This window comes from Chenopodium album, chromosome 19 (assembly GCF_948465745.1).
Source record: "Chenopodium album chromosome 19, dcCheAlbu1.1, whole genome shotgun sequence".
NCBI classification, from domain to species: Eukaryota; Viridiplantae; Streptophyta; class Magnoliopsida; order Caryophyllales; family Amaranthaceae; genus Chenopodium; species Chenopodium album.
The window spans coordinates 4,102,211-4,126,852 of record NC_137852.1 but is presented as its reverse complement, the minus strand read 5'-3'; the positions used below and the strand labels follow the sequence as shown (position 1 = coordinate 4,126,852).

Below are 24,642 nucleotides of genomic sequence, written 5' to 3'. Positions count from 1 at the left end.
ATTTAATGCTTCAAAATAAAAGTGAATATAGGGAGCGTCATATAATGTTGTTTGAATCATATAGGTCACTAGTCGGTTAACATAAAAGCTTGTGATGACCTTAAATTAATGAAGAAGGTGTTAATGAAGAAGACTTTGAGCTAAATTAACACTATAAAGGCAAGTTAAGGCAAATACAATCCAAAATGGACTCCCATGGTTTCATGGGGTTCATGAGAAGCAACTCAACCTCCTCTTTCTTTTCGGGGTAAAAAAAAAATTAAAAAAAAAAACAAAAATTGTTCAAAATTGAAGGTTATAATCCACGCTTTTTGACGAATTTTAAGAATTTTTTCCTAAATTAAAAGAATGTAAAGGGTGCCCCCTAGGGTCATATAGTCTTGTTTGGAACCACATATGCCACTAGTCGGTCACCTGAAAACCTATGTTGAGAAAAACAATCAAAACATAGTTTAATTAAAAGTGTTTAGATTGCTAAAACCCAGGTTTTAATATCAAATCCTGTTTATATCACAACTCTTTGTAGCTTTTCATGCAATTATATAGTGGTTAGTAGTTAGTAGTCAGCAGAGGAAAATCTCCAACTTTGTATATATGGAAGGCAAAATTAGCCACATTATGAAGTGCCTCAATAAACATTTTACAAATAAATCTCATCTTCTTAGCTGTGTGAAGCTGTAGGAAAAGGAAATAAATACAATTTCAAGTCCTGAACTTAAACTAAAAGGAAAGAAATAGAGTTTTCGACTTGGCGTATTACTCTATCCACTATAGCTACCTCTACCACAAGTTAGATTTTTAGTTTGCTATTGTTAGGTATAGTAGCACTGTAGTACAGATCCCTCCAAAGTCCAAAATGAATTTGACATTCCCGTTCTTATACAATACTGAATGACAACTATAAGGCAACCCAACTTTCTGTGCTCACCTTTATAGCCCCTTTGCTTGGAACCAGTAAAGCTGGATGATGAAGACAATCACTCTAAGCATCCAAAAGCAGCTCTGGATATCTTGCCGAATACCAGAAGTTTTCATCCAAGAAGGTACACCATACACCAGATAAGCTTAGACAGTGATTCTCCACATACCCGTCCTATAACCTACGGACATGAGCACGAGCTCCCAAAGCATGTTGGGTATGCTCAACATATTCACCTTTGATCCTGGAATCTCATACCAAGTGACAGATATCTCAACCATTGGAATGCCAAACCACTTGCACAAGTAGACAAGCTCTACATCAAAACACCACCTGTAAAACAGGCAAACAATGAAGATGAGATGATATTTTTAAACACGTATATGGACATAACTTAAAGCAGTAATTATGGCTGGTGCTAATTTAAAAAGAGCATAGTTCGCAACCATTGTGGATACCACCTAGCGCCTGGTATGGATAGAACACGATGTACAACTACAAAGGCCAGAAATGAACACACCAACTCATGGGACGAATATACATATATCAATAAACAATTCTTTCAACTCCTAGTAATTGCAACCAATTATGTACAGAATACTAATCTGAATATGTCAGAAATACTTGTTTCACGAGCAAATATAGTTATTTTTTTAAAAAAAAATAATAATAAATAATCTACAAATTTCTCCTTCTTTCTCTCTTATGTTAAGCATCAACTAACAGTCATGGAATATCAAGATATCACCACCACCTTGCTATCCTGAAAGCACACTCCTAAAACAGCGACAAAAGAAAAGCCAGAACTCCAAGAAATAGACTACTCAATAAATAACAAAAATATGGCATCTTCATGAGAGGGATTTTCACAGATAAGCACCAAAACATAACAGATAAATGATATCATTAACACATCATGTCGCATACAATGCTAAATTCTGATTTAAGGTGCTACATTTAAACACAGCATAGAAAACTTTTACTCGTAATTACCTTTTTAATCGAACATTTCTGAAAAGCTTCTGTGCAGCAGCCCTGGTGAACATCTTGAAACCACACTGCAGGCATGCAAAACCCATGGTAAGATTAATGCATTTTCAGGTGTACTGCGTACAACTTCTAGATCCAAAAAAGGAAAATTAGTGATTTCTATGAGAATGAAGATCCAACATCAAGTCATATCAAGAACAATACCTGCGTATCACGGATACCAGGACCAGAAGCCAAGAGAACAACAAGATGGAATCCTTTCATCAAAAAGTTGCGATACCATTTTCTCTGATAAAGAAGAGGAAACTCATATAAATTAGCATTAGTTCTACAATTAAAACCACAAATAAAAAGAAATAGTTGAGGAGCCAAACCGTAGCAAGAGCCTTATCCTCAAGATGAGCACGTGAACCAAACGCAGCAACAGGAACATCACATATTCCAAAACTCGAATCACCACCACCAGAAGCATTTATATCTATCTCCTTCCCAGCAACTGTAAGAATCTAATGGCCAATACACTGTATGAACAATCATGCATCTATGATCTATATACTCCTCAAAGTTGATACCCTTTTTGTTCTTCATCATTCTCCGTATATAGTGACTTCAAGAATAAGATAAATAGTAGTATAGTACCAACCTGAGTTTCAAGTTTCTCCAAGTCATTGACCTTAGTTGCTCCATCCGCATCCAGCATAAGAAGTAATTCACCACGTGAATGAAGCATTCCCTGTTTCAAATAAGCAAAGAATATCAATCAGTTATTATCATATTGTCATCCATGCAGCAGAGTTACTCTAGAAGCATTCAAATATACTTTCAAGAAGTTGCTGACTAGCCTGAGTTAACTCACTTTTCTAATAGCTTCCCCCTTTCCATAGTTTCTTCCAAGAAGAAGAACCCTAACATTTTCCACCTTGTACTTTCTGACAAAGTCAAATGCCACTCTTTTGGTCCCGTCAACACTTCCATCATCCACTAAAATCACCTAACAAATCAACAAGTTGAAATTGTTAATCACCACATAACATGATTTTAATTCAGTGGTAGAGTACTAGAGTGTGTATAATAAAATTGCAGCTGACATCTTCTTGTGTAAATTTTGAAAAATTACATCCCTTCAGTGCTCAAGTATGTTTTAATAAAAAGAGGAGTTGAAAAAACCAGGGTGTAAATGAGCCTTTTTTATTTTTTTCATTTTGAGAAAGAGTTAATGATCCTTAGAAGCCCAAGAAAAATTCCTAACCTAAAGCAATAAAGATAAAGCTAAGGATCCTAACATCAAAATCCAAGTTATTTATGAATGCTTATGCTAAATATATGACGAACTCATCTAACACAAATATTAAAATGCATCAGAGAGTAATAAAGTAATAAAGCACATTGTTAACTTAAATCTCTTTCAGTGAACTATTTACATTAGGTCATAAGTTGTAATAGGTAGAAACTTAATTTATCTCAAATTTATTACCCATTATAAAAGCTGAAGAGCCTGTGAATCCAGTTTTTTCCTTCAATATAGGTATTTCTCTAAAATAAGTTTGAATTTCTAGCAAAATCTATACTCCCTGCATAAACCTTGATCATTCTTTTGCATATTACACATGGTGAAAATAATAGAACTAAACAGCATTATGGTCTGCACATCTGTTCCTGATACTATGTATACAAGGTTGAATTACAGACAAAACCTAGAAATGAAGCATGATATTTCTATGTAATACAATGCACTACATATTCAAATCTAATGCAATTTAGGTTATACCTCATAAGTAAATGATTTATCTTTCTCTCCACGCTGTTGCAAATAGCTGAAAATGAGATATATTGAAATCAGGGTCTTGTGTTGTATTAAAAACACTAACGAAAGAAGTAATACCGTAACAGACAGACAGAGAATATTGAAGAATCTTATTTTGCTATTGTATTCTAGACAAACATACTTAATAGTCTCCTCAAGTGCACTTGGAAGTCTGTGCTCCTCGTTAAATGCAGGAATTATCAAAGATATATACTTCTCAGCAGGATCAAATATAGAAGGGCATGGAACCTGAGAGAATAGTTTCCTACTGAAGTCAATAATTCTGATAGCATGATTCCTCAAGCAAATCTTTATAATTAGGTTAAGTTGAAAATGTGGCAGAGCTCAAAAGCAAACAAATCAGCATTGATGAACAGTTCTTTAATATACATTTAGACATGCCAACTTGTAGCCAATAATTGTCCTCTTGGCACATAAAATGTGAAAAAGATGCATCACATACAAGTGTAAGTTTAGCAATAGAAGGTTTGATGCGCCTAAGAACATACGAGTAACATTTTCCAATCAGGCCTTTCGATCAGATAAATATCTTAAGGTTCCTCAATTCTATTAACAGAAAAGTAAATTTGTGTTTTTTTTTTTTTCCCACAAATCACTCATCACATAATGCATTATCACTCACTAGGCAGTAGGTGGTATGCTTAAGCACATTTGAAACAACTCCAATAGCAAATTTATCACCAATCGAATATCACGAAACGTAACAATCAAAGGTATGGTACAGCAAAGGAACTTTCAGTGTTCGCCATCAATTTTCAACAATAATCATAATTTCTTAGGTTATACTCTCTTTCTTTTTAGCATTGTACAACCAGATCATACTTACATCCAACACAAAACATTAGAACCAGCAAATTCAATAAGATCAGCATACAAATTCACACAACAAAAAATTGCAAACAATAGAAACCCTAGAATCAATCAAATTTTCAAAATCCAGCATCAATTGATCCAAACTCAGGAAATACAACACATTAAGTGAAATTTAAGCTAAAATTGATCGAAAATTTTACCTTATTAAGTGAATTTGGATCTTCGAATATAGCTTCACCTTCCACATGACTACAAAAACCAAAATCGTCGAAAAATTACGAGAAAAATTACTGAAATTGTCAAAAAATTAGGGGAAGATGATAACATACGAATTGTTGAATCGACGATTATAAGCTTCGAAGAAGATGACAGAAATAATGGCAATGACAACAAGTAAAGCGGCGGCGCCGAACAGCTCCACCACCGTCAACAGCCCTCCTCCGCCCATCTTCGCCGTCTCCTTCTCTCTCTTTTACGATATTTGACTCCTTCCCACCGAGTCTTTTTTTAATTCCCTTTTTTTTTTTTAACACTCAAGTTTAGTTTACATTAGATTTATGAAATTTTGTCTAGAACTACCCTAAAGATAGGGTCATTTGTGAACAACTACCCATTTTTTTTCTATTTGTTTAGAACTACTCGAAAGTTACAAAACGTTTGGATAGCACTACCCATTAACGTTTTCCGTCCAATTAAGACGTAATTGGGCCTAATTTTTCACTTTTTCACTCTTAATTAACTCCCCTAAATGCCCTAATTACCTTCTCTCTCCTCCCTAATTAACTTCCCTCAATTCTCACTCAAAAAATCCAAGAGCATATACTCAATCAATTGAACACAAATTCTCAATTATTCATGTAAATATGTAATGTTTCACACTTTCCTTTTAATTCTTTGTTTGTTGTATTTGTTTACAAGTTCTAATTGATCGCAATTAACATTATTAGGGTGTAAATTAGTGATTCGGTTAGGGTTTATGGGTTCAAAAAAATTGGGGATTTTGATTTTTAAGGTTTAGGGGTTCAATTGAGTTGTAGGTTTCGATTATTTTGACTTTGAAATTGAATTCAATTGCATTTCAATTACTAATTGGCCATTGTAATGGGTAGGATGTCTAATTGGCCATTATAATTGGTAGGATGTATAAATTTGGGGGTTTTGATTTCTAGGGTTTAGGGGAAGTTAATTAGGGAGGAGAGAAAAGTAATTAGGGGAGTTAATTAAGTGGGAAAAGTGAAAAAGTGGGTCTCATTAACGGTTTTTTTGACGGAAAACGTTAATGGGTAGTGCTACCAAACGTTTTGTAACTTTCGGGTAGTTCTAAACAAATAGAAAAAAAATGGGTAGTTGTTCACAAATGACCCTGTCTTTAGGGTAGTTCTAGACAAAATTTCCCTAGATTTATTTTCTTCCAAAAAAAAAAATGCTAAGTAGGTGTAATTATAACTTTACTTCAATAAAAAAAATTAAAAATAAGAGTAACTTAGACTTTAAGGTAATAGTTGTATTTTCTCAAAAAAAAAAAAAAAAAGGTAATAGTTGTATACTTCTTGTATTCTATTAACTACGAATAATGTAGTAGCACAAAATTTGGATATAATCAACAGAGTGTTTAGATCAATTAATTAGCAAGTTGTTCTAATTTAATTAAAGTATCAGATTTGAGACAAGACTGTAGAATACTCCAATACTTGTTAGACTTGAATACGAATTAAATTGAATTTTAATATGTTACTTTTAATTTAACGTAAATATATTTGTTTGTAAGTGTGTGTGGTCATTCATGGCGAAAGCAATCTTATAAGTTGTAAGAAATATTCTACAATTCCAAACAACTTCAAGTCTTCAATTCTACAATCTCTAACATAACAACATAAGCCACCTACTACATATAAAATTACAAGTATGATAATTCCCTTAATTTCCAGTGAAAAGTCAATAGAAGTGTTTAAGCCTATAGTAACGAATACTTGTATTATACTAGTTAAATAATGCATCTACACAACTTAAGTCAATCAAGCCCGTCTAGCTCAGTTGGTAGAGCGCAAGGCTCTTAACCTTGTGGTCGTGGGTTCGAGCCCCACGGTGGGCGTTATACTTTTTTGTTTTCATGTTTTATTATATGAAGTACCTTTTTTTTTTCTTTTTTTTTTTTTTTTTTCCTGTAAAATCGTGTGGACTTACATGGGCTCGACCCCTTACACTGGACTGCAACGCACATAGTATAATTTCTTAATGGAAATGGCTTGCAAATCTGCTATATTCAATTTAATTTGCACAACAAAATCCAATTTAATGTTGAGCTTTTTGAGCCATATCCAATTATAAAACACTTTATTCATTTCCTTTATAGAAGGACCATAATAATGGAAAGGTGATGAATTTCTAACTTTATTATATCATCAAATAAACACATACTTGTAGGATTATCCATGTCATATAACATAAAACTAGTGGTATTATGATGTAAAAAGATTAAAAGAGTGTATCTTTAGATCATCAAACATGAGTATGAATTTCTAAAATTGGACAGTGGAACCAGATTGTAATTTAATTTAGTTCTATGTAAATTGGTCAGACTAAATGAGTTCCATCCAGAACAAATCCATAATTCTCCAAATGTTAGGGCCATTTGTCAAATTGAATCTATTATTAATGTAGGCATGTACATAAATCACGCTTTGATGATTCTTCCCCTGATCAATCATAACACTAGCTGATAGTAGATTAACCAGCTCATTTGGTAATTGGTAGAGCGCAACCATATATAAAGTTACTCGTTAGACTTGTATGCTTGTCATTTAAAACATACTCACACGCTAATATCACCTTAACACATGCGATAATTGAAAAGCAAATTTGAAACAAGGTTTATCTCTTCCTCCATCAATGGTTGTTCATTATGTCAGGGAAAATGTGCAGTTGCATTGGGTTTTATTACCACAGCTCATGTCAGTTCTACCTTACAGCTTGCTGATATTATGACAAAGCCCTTGGGCACTGATCAGCATCGCTTTCTTTTACAGAAGATTGGAGTTGTAAGTCAACCTGCAGTTCAAGATTGGTCTTGCTCCACCCCAAGTCAATCTTGAGAGGGGGGTGTTGAGCTTGTTGCCTTTGTTGTTATTGCCACATTGACTTTGCCATGCTGGCATTCCATAACAGAATTCTGTTAACATGCTTTTGGTGCTGTAATTTATAAGTTATAGCTTCTAGAATATTTTGTACAGATTGTATACTTGTATATATAATTTCTAAGGTAGTTGAGCTCATTTATGACATAATGAAAAGGGTTTTCTGATTTTGCCAAATATTTTCTCTCTAGATTTTCTCTTGGATTTCTTCTTCTTCCTTGGTTCTGTACTTCAGTTTCACCATTTCACAATGGTACTTTTCAAAATGTTACGGATATTTGTCAAATTAAATCTATTATGAATGTAGGCATATACATAAATCACGCTTTGATGATCCTTTCCCCGATCAATCATAACACTGGCTAACAGTAGATTAAGGGTCTGTCCTCATTGACTGAACTTAGCTGAATTGAACTAAACTAAACTGAAATGAATATTTTATAAGAGAAGGAAATTAGGAGCTGAACTGAACTGAACTGAAATGAATATTTTATAAGAGAAGGAAATTAGGAGCTAAACTGAACTGAACTGAATTTCAACGTAAGAGAACTGACCCTAACTACCTCATTTGGTACTTGGTAGAGCGCAACCATATATAAAGTTACTCGTTAGACTTATATGCTTGTCATTTAAAACACACTCACACATTAATATCACCTTAACACATTCGCGACAATTGAAAAGCAAATTTGAAACAAGGTCCATATCTTCCTCCATCAATGGTACTTTTCAAAAACATAACCCTAGTTTCAATTGTAAGCTAGTACAAATTTTTCATGTGCAACCGCTGTATTGGTGGGGGCATTCTGATAAGTGATAACAGAGAGCATTGATTAAAGCTTGAGGGTGACACCAAATTAAAGAGAAAATTGAAGATGAAAAGAGAATAATTAAGAATCCATTTGTTTATTCACTTTTTTCAGACCATAAAGATTATGGGCTATAGTTTAGATTGGCCCATCATCTTTTTTCAGTTTGAAAATGTTTCATTAACACAATTGCCACCTTGTCCAAACAACTTTTTTTTAAAAAAAAAAAAAAAATCTTTATTTATCATCATCACACCCATCTGTACCATGCACCATTGCATCATTCATCTTTTCTGAAAAAAATAAATTATTTTCTTCTTCTTATCTTTCTGTCATTATAATTATTATTAATGTTTTCTTGCTCCCTTATCAATTAATAATATTTTTGTATGGTTGACAATTTTTACATAGTGGTATGCATTATTAGCCTATTTAGCCATATGTAGGTAGAATGTGCACCATTTTTATCTTGGTAATTGATACAGCAATTGAAACATTGGTGTATGCAAAAAGATGGTATGATGAGTAAATCATGACTTTTATTTTACATATATCCAAAAAAAAAGAGAGAAAATGTAATTGTATGTAGAGTAGGTTGTTGATGGGAAAAGTAAGGAAGGTTGAGAAATTAAAATATAACTTAGAACTTGAATACTTTATACTTAAAATGACAACTTTTGGTGACATTACATCATGATACTTGGTTAAAATTTACCTCAAGAGCATGTTTTTGGCAATTTGACTACAAATGCAACACCATTAGGTAACCAAAATAATAATTCGAAGTAATAATAGTTTCCTTTTAACCCATTTCTCCTGTGGAATCTGGGGTTTTTGATGAATACAAGTATTTTTGTTGAAACGTTGATACATAACTAATGGAGTGCTTATAGAGTATTCCCAATGCCTGATAAAACAATCTTGTAATAAATAAATAAATAAATAAAACTATTCCGTAATTTCTAAAGAAAAAAAAACATATGAAACGGACATGTGTGTCCTTTTGTGAAAAAGAAGAAAATCTTTAATCCTTCCAAAAATAGGCAAAGTAAATCATTGAATGAAGAACAAGGGGATCTGGACATATACGGAGAAGTATAATAGTAATTTAATCACTCATTTTTTGTTGTATTAGAATTCTGAAGACACAAGTTGTACGTGGGTTCTGTGGCAAATTAATAAGGAGAGCTTGGAATTTGTAAAAATGTCATGTGTTAAGTATTGGAATTTGTAAGAAGAGACTCAGATCTCGCTACTCACAAGCAAACAGTATATATGTCGATCACTAAACTACTCCTACTCGTAGTTTGCAATTTTAAATTTTATTCACCTCCATCATTTGGTAATCCAACGCTTATTACAATCCGACTAATCTAGATTCGAGTCAGATAACTTAGTTCCAACACTTGAAGAAAAGTTCTCTCGATCAAAGCCATTGCATGCTTAGTTTCTCGAGCATAGCTAGTATGCAACTTGTACAAACTAAAGGACAACGCTATTGACATTATACTACTTCCACTAACTTTTAGTTGCAAGTTTGGTGTATTATTTGTGAGATACAAAGTATAAAATAATCCAGAGTTAACAGAGATAGTACAAGTATTAATACTTCATATAGTTCATCTATCCAGTATATTTGTATAGTAAATAAGTCTGCTTATTCTCTACTGTAACTAAAATCAAACCATCAACATTAAACTTTTCTGCCAGTCCTATGTACGAATAAGCATTAAAAAAATAAAAAAATAAAAAATTAAAAAACAAAAAAAAAAATGAAATATATTCCTTGAACATTCTATTAGTAGTAATCTTATCACGGCTGTCCAATTAGTACTCCATGACTACTTTGTTGAATGCTAAAAATCAGAGTATATGTAACTTCGATTAAACATATGTCAAAACCCTAAAAACTACTCCGAATTTCAAAAACTACTGTCAAACACTCCTATTTTCATCAACAAATTACTTGTTTAAAAACTATTTTAAAAACTATTTTGCTCTTTGATAAGGGGTCATACAATACAACTGCTGTTCATCTATTTATACTATTGGTTATTATTAAAAACAATCATCCTACTAACTTCATGAATCATGATGAATCCAAACAAATCAGAAAACAACAAAATTTAACAAACTTATTGACAAAAAAATTTCCTAATATTGCAAGTGATTGACATAAAACGAGATTTCATCATTTCAAGAGTCAAGAAGATTACATGCATACTAAAGCATTTCTCAAATCACTATCTTGAGTTCAACTTAAGTAACATACCACCTATCTTAAAATTAAATGTGCTCCAGGACAAAAATGTCACATAATTCATATATCACAATGTACGTAGGACATCACTATCTAAACTCGAAATTGACCTATAACAAAATTCAAACAAAATTTTAGATTAAGCAATGAAGAACACACAATAACTACCCAAACACATCAAAACATGAAATTCATAAGTAATACAAGTAATAATTTTCACTTATTTCAGGAGAAATAGTTTGAGATTGTAAAGACGAGTTTCGGGAAAAAAAAAAAAAAAAGCTAACATATCTGTATTTATTGATGATTAGTAGAACAAAATTACATGTACAAGTACAACAACCAAGTCAAAAACCCAGGAAAAATTAATAGTATAAAAACCAAAATTAACCCCCAAAAATTAATACACTCTGCTACAAGAATTATTATACTAAAAAATTAATGAGCAGCAACAGAACGAGAATTATTAGTAGAAGAAGAATGATTAAGAGACCTTTGATTAGGCAAAGCAAGCATAGCCGTATGATCAAGAAAATCCTTAAGAGAAACAACCGAGTGTAGAATACTACGCAAATCCTCACCACACTGGAACCCACCTCTCTCACCGCTTCTTCTAACACCAAAAACGTAGAAAGTTATACACCCTTTTCTGAACTTAAACCTGGCAAAATCCCACCCATTCATTCCTCGAATCAACCGTTTGTTGACGTCACCAAGAGGGATCTCGTGCGGCCACGTCAGATCGGCGGCGGATTTTCCGGCGATTGTGTCAAAGACGAAGATGATGATTTTGGATTTCTTGGTGCCCAAGCCAAGAGTAAGGGTGTGCCAAGCGTGGTGGGCTAAGATGGTGAAATTGGAAGGGAGGAAAGCGATGGTGGAAGGGAGGGGTTGAGGGGGGGAGAGATTGAGAAGGAGTGAGAGTTCTTCGTTGCGGCATCGGCGTACTGTGAAGGATTTTACGATGAATTGGCCGCCGAATTTTAGGCCTTTAACGTCGGTGTTGGGTTTGAAGGAGATGTTTGGGGCGGTTGATGCGGTGGTTGGTGCGGCGGAGGTGGTTTGAGGGTGGATGTGATTGTTGTGGTGTTTGTGTTTGGGTTTTTTGAGAGAAGGGGTGGAGGATTTTTTGGTGGGGTTTTTGATATCTTGCATTTTTTTGTTTTGGAAGAGAGAGAGTGAGTGTTGTGGAGTGAGGAAAAGAAAAAGAAGGGGTGAGAAAATTGGGAAAATGGAGGGGTTTGAATTGATTTTGGTGGGTGGTTGATCGACAAAATAGAGTTTATTGGAAAGATTTTTTTTTTTTTTTTTTTTTGAAATTGGAAAGATTATTAGTTAGTCTTAAAGTGGGGTATTTTTTAAATTTTTAATAATTATTAAAAAGAATAATGTTAGTTGTTGATTTAGATGTGATTATTGAATGATAATCATTATTGGTCATGAGAAGAAAGTGGTAATTAACTTGTGAAGAGAAATTTTGTTATTTTTACCTTGAGATAAATTTCTTATACTCTATGTCTCTAATAGATTTGCTATAAATTTTTATTTCAGTTAGTTTATTATGACTTGCTCTTTATTTATATATTTATTTACAAAGAGAACTAGAAACTTAAAAAAAACACCTAAACAGACCAACAAATAAACTGTTAGCCAATGAATGGGTTTTCACCACCGGGCTCCGAAACCTCAAAATTTTCTCAAAAAACATGGCCAAGAAATTATAACCATCAATTTTGTAATTTTTTAACCTTATTTTGCCCGGAACTAAAATTATCAAGATGTTTACCATGGCCTCTAATACCCTCCAGGAGTACAATTGGGTCGGTTGAACAATCCAATATGCCCTTAAACGGTCATTTTATCCGTTCACAACTTGAAGTGATTTCGTAAACTCAAGCCTACCACGGACGTTTATGACAACATATAATGATCATTTGTGGTTTCAAACAAAATTATATTACGCTGAGATGTATCCCTTAGAGTCTTAAGGCTTTTCGCCACTTGGCTCCGAAACATCAAAATTTCCTCAAAAAGTGTGAATTATAGCCTTCAATTTTGTAATTTTTTGACCTTTTTTGCCCGGAACTAAAAATTGTGAAGATGTTTACCATGGTCCCTAATACCCTCTGTAAGTACAATTGAGTCGGCGGAACCATCCAATATGCCCTTACAAGGTCATTTTATCCGTTCACAACTTGAAGTGATTTCGTAAACCCAAGCCTACCACGGACGTTTATTACAACATATATAATGATCATGTATGTTTCAAACGACATTATATGACCCCGAGATGTATCCCTTAGTGTTTCAAGGCTTTTCGCCACCATGCCCCGAAACCTCAAAATTTCCTCAAATAGCGTGGATTATAGGCTTCAATTTTGTAATTTTTTGACCTTTTTTCGCTCGGAAATAAAAATTTCCGAGATGTTTACCATGGTCCCTAATATCTTTCGGAGGACTCAAATTGGGTCGGTGGAACCATCTAATATGCCCTTAAACGATCATTTGACCCGTTGACAACTTGCAGTGATTTCGTAAACTCAAGCCTACCACGGACGTTTATTACAACATATAATGATCATATGTGGTTTCAAAGGACATTATATGACCCCGAGATGTATCCATTAGGGTCTCAAGGCTTTTCGCCACCGGGCTCCAAAACCTCAAAATTTTCTCAAAAAGTGTGGATTATAGCCTTCAATTTTGTAATTTTTAGACCTTTTTTCGCCCGGAAATGAAAATTGCCGAGATGTTTACCTTGGTCACTAATACCTTCCAAGAGTCCAATTAGGTCGTTGGAACCATCCAATATGCCCTTAAACAGTTATTTTACCCGTTCACAGCTTTTAGTGATTTCTTGAACTCAAGCCTACCACGGACGTTTATTACAACATATTTAATGATCATGTATGGTTCAAACGACGTTATATGACCCCGAGATGTATCCCTTAGTGTTTCAAGGCTTTTCGCCACCGTGCCCGAAACCTCAAAATTTCCTCAAAAAGCGTGGATTATAGCCTTCAATTTTGTAAATTTTTGACCTTTTTTCGCCCGGAAATAAAAATTGCCGAGATGTTTACTATGGTGCCTAATATCCTCCGGAAGTCAAATTGGGTCGGTGGAACCATCTAATATGCCCTTAAACGGTCATTTGACCCGTTGACAACTTGCAGTGATTTCATAAATTCAAGCCTATCACGGACGTTTATAACAACATATAATGATCATATGTGGTTTCAAACGACATTATATGACCCCGAGACGTATCCCTTAGGGGTCTCAAGGCTTTTCGCCACCGGGCAACAAAATCTCAAAATTTTCTCAAAAAGCATGGATTATAGCCTTCAATTTTGTAATTTTTTGACCTTTTTCGCCCGGAAATAAAAATTGCCGAGATGTTTACCTTGGTCCCTAATATCCTCCAAGATTCCAATTGGGTCGGTGGAACCATCCAATATGCCCTTAAACGGTCATTTTACCCATTCACAACTTGTAGTGATTTCGTGAACTCAAGCCTACCACGGACGTTTATTACAACATATAATGATCTTGTATGGTTTCAAAAGACATGATATGACCCCAAGATGTATCCCTTAGTGTTTTAAGGCTTTTCACCACCATGCCCCAAAACTTCAAAATTTCCTCAAAAAGCGTGGATTATAGCCTTCAATTTTGTAATTTTTTGACCTTTTTTCGCTCGGAAATAAAAATTGCCGAGATGTTTACCATGGTCCCTAATATCCTCCGTGAGTCAAATTGGGTCGGTGGAACCATCCAATATGCCTTTAAACAATCATTTTACCCGTTCACAACTTGCAGTTATTTCGTAAACTCAAATCTACCACGTACGTTTATCACAACATATAATGCTCATATATGGTTTCAAACGACATTATATGACACTCGAGATATATCTCCTAGGGTCTCAACACTTTTTTCCACCTGACCCCAAAACCTCAAATTTTCCTTAAAAAGTGTGGATTATAGGCTAATAAATAAACGTTAATGTAATTAAGTTTGGTTTGTTTGTGTTAATTTTAGTTAAAGATAATTGGGTTAAGCAATGCTAATTATAAAACTATGAAATGAAGAATAATAAACTTATATAACATCAATATGGTACTAAAATAAGGTTTTTTTTAAAAAAAAAAATTAATTATAAAAAGTACATAGTACGTACAAAAGATTTTAAGAATGAACTTGCCAAGAGGATGTTATATATTTTTTTTTCCCTTAAGGACAAGTCTCTAATTAAATTGATATTTTGATGTAATTTCACTTTCACCAATAAAAAACTTGTCACTCAACTATTACTCGTATTAGATATTTAAAATCTTAGATTGTTATAATCTTCTTTTAAATTTCATTCGTTTCTTGTGTCATCAACCACAAGCATTAAAAGAGATTAAGAGAATACTTCGTATGAAACAAATAAAAATAAACGGCAAGGTTGAAATGTTATTTTTGATTTTTTTTTTTAAATACAGATTACGGAGTAATAAAGAAGAAAATCCAAACGCACCACCACTAGCATTGGCGGGTCTATGAAGGGGCCTGGGTGGCACTGGCCCCCCAAATTTTTATTTTTTTATTTAAGTAAATGTGTAAATTTATAGGTTAAATACAATTTTAATACAATAAATAACATCAAATTACCTTTGTCATAGTGGTAATGCATTGAGTTTGGACTAAAACTCATAGGTTCAAAACTACCTAAGAATCTAAGATGGGGCAGTAGATCAAACTAGCACTGTCAAAACGGTTTGACAGTTCGGTTTTGGTTCGGTTTGAAATCGGTTCGGTAGTTAATCGGGTCGGTTTGGAATCGGTTTAATTGTCTCGCGGGTCGGTTTTGGTTCGGTTTAAATAGTTATCGGTTCGATTCGGTTTCGGTTTATTCTTAAGCGGTTTTAATTCGGTTCGGGTTGTAAACAGTCCGGGTAGTAAACGGTTCGGTGCAGGCGGGTTGCGGTTTGTTAACGGTGCGGTGTAAACGGTTTTTATCCCGGTTCAAACAGTTTCGGGTTGGAAACGGTTTCGGGTTAGAAACAGTTCGGTTCTTTTTTGGTTCGGTTTATAACTGGTTCGGATCTTTTTCGGTTCGGTTTTTTACTGGTTCGGTTCTTTTTCGGTTCAATTTATAATTGGTTCGGTTCTTTGATGGTTTAACCACTTTAACGTTATTCATATCGGTTCCATTTCAAGTTTACTAAATTACGGTTCGGGTCGGTTTTCGGTTTCAAAAAATAAATTGTTTATCGAGTTGTTTGGATTCGGGCAGTTAAATGGCTTTGGTTTGAAATTTGATAGTACTTGCTAACCTTTTGCGTTCACAAGTTTTAAATAAAGTCGGCAAGTCGCGAATCATTTCATATTTAGGCAACATATTATAAACAAATTCTCATTTATTTTATAAATACATATTATGTTCTGTTTCAAGTTTAGTCATACTGATTTTACTAGTTTATTACGAAGTAGATTATAAGAGTTAGTGTATTAATGTATTATTGTTATACAATTAGGTTATTATATGCTTCTTATTTAATCATTTATATACTACGCATACAATCATAATCATGACTTGATGAGTTATTGACTTCTTGTGAAATGGAAATTTACAATTTGGTAATTCAATACTTGATTAGTCAACAAGACTGATAATTATGACTCGTTTATCATTATATATTTTCATGAAATTATGAAGATATTACAAAGTGATTTGATTTGTATAATGAAAGAAGACACTAATGACTAATTAACAAGGTCATATTGATCAGTTCAATCGATCATATGTACTACACATTATTAACACGTGGTATCTAACCATCTCAATATCTCATAGATAAATATTCGTATCATCGTTATTCGTATGTATTAGTACAAACTACAAAGTTATACGAAGTAGCTCATTAGTGATCTTTTTAAATTAATCTATTTATACATTTTATTAATATAACGTTTTTATAATTTTTACGTGTATGAAAATAAAGATATACTAGTAGATATTTTAATACGTGTCTTGGACACTGATCCCGATCAAATGGGGCAAAAAAATACTAAAGAATTGAAGGAATAATATTTTTGTAGATGAATGTACAACACACAAACACACACGGATCACCACTCTCAACCGTAGATTAAAAAATCAATGGTTAGATTCTTTCTCCCACAACACACATGGATCACCATTCTCAACCATAGATTAAAAAAATCAATGGTTAGATTCTTTCTCCCACAACACACATGGATCACCAATCTGAACCATAGATTAAAAAAATCAATGGTTAGATTTACATGAAACCACTCTCACCCTTTTGAAACCCTTTCACTCTCACTCTCACTTTACCACTCTCACCTTACCACTCATCCTCAGTCCTCACGGCGCCTCTTCTTCTCACGGCTAAGCGCCTCTCCTCTCACGGCGCCTCTCCTTCTCATCCTCACGGCGCCTCTCACGGCGCCTCTCCTTCTCATCCTCACGGCGCCTCTCATTCACGGAGTCATTGGTGTTTGCTGCCCTAATTGCTCCAAATTCAGGTATGAATTGGCGTTGTTTTTTTTAATTTGTTACTGTATATAGTTTAAATTGTTTTTTCTTGTATAATTATAACTCAATTATATATCTGAATACAAAAATTGAATCTTGTTTTGTCTGGATTATTGTTAACAATTTGATATAAGTATCAAGGTTGTTTTCCTTTCTTCCACTGGTGAGGCAGGGTTGCTTATGTGTAACATTATCGAATTTCGCCAACTTTGGACCCTTATTAGCCTATTAGGTCATTGTTCGGGATGTCGTGAAGTTCAATTTCAAACAAATTAGTCCATGTGATGCTGATTGAAATTTTTATAAGATTTTCTTCTGAATTCGAGCTTCTGTCTGTTTTTTCAGATTAAACTGTAATTCACATCAAAACAAATTTCTGTCTCACCTATTTTTCTTTTGACAAGTGGTCTAATTTGCTTTCACTCTGAATGAATTATCAGAAGTCCCTTGCCCTATCATTTCGGAGCATTTAGTGACATGTGCTATTTTGTCTTTGCGTCTGGCCTCTTTTATATGTCTATTGGTAATATAGCAGCAATAATTTATTTACGTATTGACTTTGCCTGGATGAAACTCCTATGGCTCTTGCTTTTGTAATTCATCTAGTCTTCCCATGTCATGTTTGGCCTCTTAGAATTTGAAATGAGTAATATGCTTTATAATACCCTTTCTTTTTCTTAATTACAGGTGAAAGCTGGACGTTTGTTTGCTGATTACCATCGTTTACTTGTACCAGGTGTAAAGTATCAAGGTATTCACATACTCTGCTTTTTATAACTATTAATTATGCAAATTAGTGTTAGTGTGATTTTATTTGCTGCTATTTGTTTAATTGTTGAATTTGTTGTCGTTGGCATAGAATTCTGAAGAATATATTGATAATTTGATATATAATGAGCACTAGGACATTAATTACTTTGTAAAATAAGAAAATAAGGTAGAATACAGTGATTATTTACTTTGATAATTTGATCATCATTGTCCATGGGTGGGTCAGTGTATTGGACTAGTAAGTTAACACTTTAATATGGTATTGTCTGAAGTCTCTGCATCAAAAAAAGGTTTTATCAAGAAATTGTTATTTCATTTTCAGCATATAAATTTCCTATAAATTTTGAGAAATGATACTACTTATTCATCTTGCTTTCTTGTATTCTCTCTGTGTTTTTGGTAATAACTTTACTGCAATCAAAAGGGAAGTTTGCTCATTCGAGTGCTCTATTGCATCTGCAGTTGTCTTTATAAAGTTTTTTACAATTGAGCTTCCTGTAACCATTGGAAACACTGTCATCAAAATCCTTCCCTGAATGATAGGACATCTAACTACTAAGACTTGATAAAGTATCTTTCACGGACTTGAAATGAATTTATTCTAAATAACTTAGACCATTACTATACAAGACTCCATGAGCTCTTTTGCATTGTCTTATTTTCCAGGACCAAGTATGTAACATACAGACATAGACAAACCGCCTTTTTTTTGTCCAGTGGGTTACATAATCTTAATAATGAACTGAATAAAACATCTGTTGCAGTAGCCTCTACCTATAACTAGTGTCAAACTTGTACTATGTCAAAGAATGTTGATGATATGATTTGTTTCTTTCAGTTTCAGATTCAGGTTCGAATGATTAATCACTTGAATATAGAAATCTGAATTTCTTTTTTTTAAAATTGATGAATGTGTATATTAATACCAGTATGTAACATACTGACCCACCCATGGTTTTGTTTCTATTTTTTTAGTAATGGAGCAAGAGTTTGGAAATTATGATGAGCACACTATAGATTCTCAAGACATGTTCAGAATCAAGATTCTTCTCAACAACAAGTCACTAACACTAGTGGTAGTAAGCGTCAACGAACATCAGATTTGTGGAGGCATTACACCTTTTTTGATAAGTTGGTTGGTGTTGCTCTGATAAGATATGCCCGATGCAATGTTTGCGGTAATGAATATAAAGCACCAGGTACGGCTGGTACCTCCACTTGTAAAGCTCATACTACCTCATGCATGAAAAAACATCCACATCATCCTGGACATAAAGAAAGTGGTGTTCAGCCTTTGTTTAATCAAACTCGTCATTTACAATTGCTTGCTAAAGCTATAATTTTGCATTCCTATCCTTTAAGTATTGTGGAGCATCATGGCCTTAGGGAAGTTTTTACGAATTTGAACCCTAATGTGAAGCATGTGTGTAGAAACACTATTTTGAAATATTGTATTGTTGAGCATGATAAGTTTAAGTCCTTGTTGTTGCAAAATTTTTCTGGAATTGAAGGTAGAGTTAGCTTCACTTGTGACTTGTGGACAGCATGCACTAATCGAGGTTATCTCACTTTAACTGCACATTATGTTGACAAAAATTGGTGTCTAAGGTCTAAAATTCTGAATTTTAGGTATTGTGGTCCTCCTCATACTGGTGTTGAGATAGAAAAATTTGTGTTTAAACTTATTGGGGAGTGGAAGCTTCAGGGTAAAGCTTTTGCAATTACTGTTGATAATGCTCGATCCATGGATCTTATGGTTGATCTTTTGAAGAAAGATTTAATGTTGACTTCTCCTCTTCCTTGTAATGGTAAATTTTTTCATATTCGATGTTCAGCTCATGTGTTGAACATTATTGTTCAAAGAGGTTTGAAAGAAGTCGATAGTAGTGTTCAAAAATTGCGTGAAGTTTGTAAATATACTGATTCTTCGGACTCTAGGCTTACTCAATTTGAGCATGCTCTTTTTGAGGCTAATTGTGTGTTTAATGGTAAGTTACGTCTTGATGTTGTGACTCGTTGGAATGCCACCTATACGATGCTCCGAAAAGCTTTAGAAGCAAAGGAAGCCTTGAAAGTGGTTATCGATAAGTTTATGGGTTATGAATTCAAACTTTCGGATGATGAATGGGATACAATTGCAAAAATATGTAATTTCCTAAAGCCATTTTATGAAATCACTGTGTTATTTTCTGGTTCAGAATATCCTACTGCAAATTTGTATTTTGCTAGTGTCTTGAAAATTGAGCACACGATAACTAAAGCTCATATAGACCCTAAACTTGCACCCATGGCAAAACTGATGCTTGAAAAGTTTGAGAGCTATTGGGATGATTATAGTTTGATCCTTTCAATTGCTGTCGTTCTTGATCCTCGCTGTAAGCTTATTAGAGTGAGAAAGATGTTGAAAGTGCTTTATGTTGAGGAGGCATGTGATGAAAAGGCAAAGGTGATTAAAGATGCTCTTTTGGAGTTGTATAACTTTTATTCATCTATGTCTTCCGGTTTTAACTCAAGTACATTTGTTCCCCCCTCCATCCCAATTGTGACCGATAAATCAAATGGTGACGATGATGACATATTCAAGGTAATTAATTTCTTTTTTAAAAAAATTACATAATAATAATTGTATGTTTTAATTTTATTATTTAATAAAAGCATTTTGTTTGAACTTTTCTAGAATATTGATGACGATGATGATGATGGCCCATTAAACCGACCATCGATGGAGATTGATAATTATTTGACTACTACTCGTGTCCCATATATTGAAGGGGAGAATTATGATGTTCTCAAGTATTGGGAATCTCAAGTTAGGGTGTACCCTATATTAGCTGCTATGGCTAGGGATGTTTTGGCCATTCTTATAACATCGGTAGCCTCTGAGTCTTCTTTTAGCATGGGTGGTCGTATTTTAAACAAGTATAGGAGTGCGCTTTTGCCTAAGAATGTTGAGGCGTTGGTTACCACACAAAATTGGTTACGTGGTTATGATTGTGATATTGAAGAAGACGTCCTTGAAATTGGTAAAGAAGTGATAGATGAAAGTTTTGCATCTAATTCGGAAGGTATTGACGTTCTTTAATCTTTTTTTTTTTTTTTTTAAATAGCTTATTTTCCTCCTGCCTGCCTCCTGAATTCTGCTCACATATAGCTTTTCTTTTTCCTCAAGCCTAGGCGATGCTTTGGGGTGAATTCTGCCATGTCTGCTGCTATTCTGTTATGCTGCTGCTGTTCTGCTTGTCTGCTGTTCTGCTTGTCTGCTGTTCTGCTGCTGCTGTTCTGCTTGTCTGCTGTTCTGCCATGTCTGCTGCTGGCCCTGCTGCTGTGTCTCTGCTGTTCTGCTGTTCTGCTTGTCTCTGCTGTTCTGCTGCTGCTGTTCTGCTGTTGCTGCTGTCTCTGCTGTGTCTACTGACTGTTCTGCTGCTGCTGTTCTGCTGACTTGCTGCTTGTCTCTGCTGTTGCTGCTGTTCTGCTGTTGCTGTTGGTCAATGCACTTTGTGATTGTATTATTTGCTTGGGGTAAATTTGAGTACATTGTTACTGTGTTTCATCTAGATGAAAACTTGATGAATTTAGAAGTTGGAAGTATAAAACCTTGGTATTTTGAAGGTAGCTCTCCTCTTACATTTGAAGTTCATTCAAAACAATTGAGAAAAATATAGCAAGCCTTTGAATTGACTCTAAGGGATCCTAACCTTTATGATTTTTCAAACTATTCAGGATATGCAATTAACTGTGATATTCAATGGCCTATGGAGTTAGAATCTTCCTATTGATTTAATGAAAAGCTTTTTTTCCATTGAATCCATGTCTAACAGTTTGAGACACTTGAATTTGTCCTGTCCAAGTTCCAAAATTTCCATCTTTGATTGTTCTAGAGAATCCGGTAGTCTGCAGATTTAATGATAAGTTTGGAATATTGTGTGTGGCTCTTTAGAAAAATTGATAAATTTGGAATATATGCTAAATATATTCTAAGATTTCTAATATTCAATCCATTTAATTATATAAAAAAGTTTGTACTATTCAAAATAAAAAAAAAATAAATAAGTTTGTAAACGGTTCGATTTATAAGCGGTTTGGTTCATAGACGGTTCGGTTTATAACCAGTTCGGTTTACAATCAGTTCGGTTTTTAAATGGTTCGGTGCAAACGGGTAGCAGTTTGCTAACGGTTCGGTGTAAACGGTTTTTATGCCAGTTTAAACGGTTTCGGGTTGGAACCGGTTTCGGTTTAGATACGGTTCGGTTCTCTTTCGGTTCGGTTTTCTTTCAGTTCGGTTTATATTCGGTTCGGTTTGTTAACGGGTTCGGTTCTTAAACAGTTTACCATTACTCGGGTCGATTCGGTTTCGGGTTTACTAAAATACGGTTCGGGTCGGTTTTCGGTTCCAAAAAATTCGGTTTTTAATCGGTTCGGTTCTCATTTGGGTCGGTCGGTTTCGGACAGTTAAACGGTTTCGGTTTGAAATTTGACAGCACTAGATCAAACTAACCAAAAACAGTAGTAACAATCCAGAGATTGGCGTCTTGCTTCATTTGGACCACGCAATTTGTATGCCTCTTTGGGAAATAACAAGTATTTTGGTCGCAATGCACAATTTTGCATGTAACATTGGACCACGATCGTACTCTTTAGGAAGTTTAACTCCATTCCACAATTTCAAGTTTCAACTACTCCTACTCAGATCTATGACCTCTTTATAATAAGCATTGTATTAACTGTTGTGATGAACGTTTTAAATTCCTGCAGAATAGGATAAATGCAAGAATAAATGGAATGTACGAATGTTGTCCTAATATAGGTAAGCTATACTGGCTTTCTATGAATTAGTAATAGGATCACGGAGTCTCACATGACTATCTACCCTATTCCTTTACGCGACTTGGATAAAATGTTTAATTCCATTTACTTGTGTATTCGTTTCGTAATACAATTGTATCATGTACAAATGCACAATGTTATTATATACTGTTCCGGGTGAGTTCCGATACCGAGATGTCTTGGGGGTTGGTAAAGGTTTACCGTCCAATTTGATACCTGCACAGTCAACACAGATAACTTAGCCCGGGGGTTATCCGGGAATAACCGCTCCGATGCTAAAGTTAGTAAACTGAGGAAGAAGGTTTGAAGAGAGAGAAAGAGGTGTAGAGAGAGAGATTGAGATTGTCCCTTTAATATGAAAATGTGGCTGGGTATATATAGGGGGATAACCAAGAAGGTGCCACACACCCCTATAGGTGGCGCACCGACCTTATAGGTGGCAGGTGCCTGCGTGGTTTTAAGCTACTCTCCACGTGGCCGAAAAACCGGCTATTGTGGATACTAAGCTAGCTTAGTAATTGTACATATAATTTGTAACATTTAAGGTGTTTATCGGCCAAACGGCTATGTTGTCGGTATTATCCCATACAACTAGCCCCCCAAGTGGGGACGTTGATAAGGAGTCAACGTTCGCACTTTAACTGCAAAATATATATTTACAGAATGAAAAACTTCCGAATAGTCCCCAAGGTGAGCGAAGTAGCGATAGTGCTATGCTAAACACAAAAATAAGTACTTGGAGATTAAAATCTCCGATTTACCCCCAAGGTGAGCAAAGCACCGATAGTGCTATGCTCAACACGAACATAAGTACTTGGAGATTAAAATCTCCGATTTACCCCCAAGGTGAGCAAAGCACCGATAGTGCTATGCTCAACACGAACATAAGTACTTGGAGATAAAAATCTCCGATTTACCCCCAAGGTGAGCAAAGCACCGATAGTGCTATGCTCAACACGAACATAAGTACTTGGAGATAAAAATCTCCGATTTACCCCCAAGGTGAGCAAAGCACCGATAGTGCTATGCTCAACACGAACATAAGTACTTGGAGATAAAAATCTCCGATTTACCCCCAAGGTGAGCAAAGCACCGATAGTGCTATGCTCAACACGAACATAAGTACTTGGAGATAAAAATCTCCGATTTACCCCCAAGGTGAGCAAAGCACCGATAGTGCTATGCTCAACACGAACATAAGTACTTGGAGATAAAAATCTCCGATTTACCGATAGGTTACTATGTCTTAAATATGTTTTATTTGGGAAATGTTCTGGGCGGGAAAAATTGAAAATAAGCAAAAAGTATGGGGTCACGTGTCAGACGTCTAGCGATTCTTGATGAAGAGGTGCTTTAATCCTCATCGTTGGATTTCATGCACCAAGTGTCAAATCAAACTACTGTTCAACGGGGGTATAAATAAGGAATACGGACAGTTTCTTTATTTCATCTTACTTTTGCGAAAAAATTTCTCAAAAAATTCCCAAAAAATCTCTCAGAAATTCCCAGAAAACGGTTCTGTTGCTACTCCGAGTGATTGTTCGTGCGAAGATTTTCTTGGGTCATACTTTGGTCGACGGAATTTAGCTACTTCGAGACTTAGTTGCTCCGTTCTATTTTTGCGATTCGTCGAAGTTGTTCGCTTCGTGTAGAGGTAAAAAAAACTTTGAATTTCTCTTTTTAATTTTATTGCTCGATGTTTGTGACTTGTATGTAGTGGGTTTTGATGTTTCTGTGTGTGTTGAGTTGG

General features: G+C 34.6%; 2 protein-coding genes and 1 non-coding gene across 3 annotated transcripts; 1 reads left to right on the top strand and 2 right to left on the bottom strand.

The window, feature by feature from the left end:
* Positions 1–632: 632 nt before the first annotated feature.
* On the bottom strand, positions 633–5,056 carry LOC145594754 (uncharacterized). Its single transcript, XM_081651089.1, has 10 exons — positions 4,877–5,056; positions 4,748–4,796; positions 3,856–3,962; positions 3,678–3,723; positions 2,766–2,900; positions 2,553–2,642; positions 2,284–2,415; positions 2,114–2,197; positions 1,913–1,977; positions 633–1,252 (listed from the first exon to the last, which is right to left on the bottom strand). The coding sequence occupies exons 1-10, from the start codon at positions 4,993–4,995 to the stop codon at positions 1,066–1,068; spliced, it is 1,014 nt and encodes a 337-aa protein (XP_081507215.1). The 5' UTR covers positions 4,996–5,056; the 3' UTR covers positions 633–1,065.
* Positions 5,057–6,566: 1,510 nt separating this feature from the next.
* TRNAK-CUU (transfer RNA lysine (anticodon CUU)) lies at positions 6,567–6,639 on the top strand. Its single transcript has one exon. It is a non-coding gene; the product is annotated as a tRNA-Lys (tRNA).
* A 4,389-nt stretch (positions 6,640–11,028) lies between these two features.
* Positions 11,029–11,929, bottom strand: LOC145595462 (uncharacterized). Its single transcript, XM_081651878.1, has one exon. The coding sequence runs from the start codon at positions 11,903–11,905 to the stop codon at positions 11,189–11,191; it is 717 nt and encodes a 238-aa protein (XP_081508004.1). The 5' UTR covers positions 11,906–11,929; the 3' UTR covers positions 11,029–11,188.
* Positions 11,930–24,642: the final 12,713 nt, after the last annotated feature.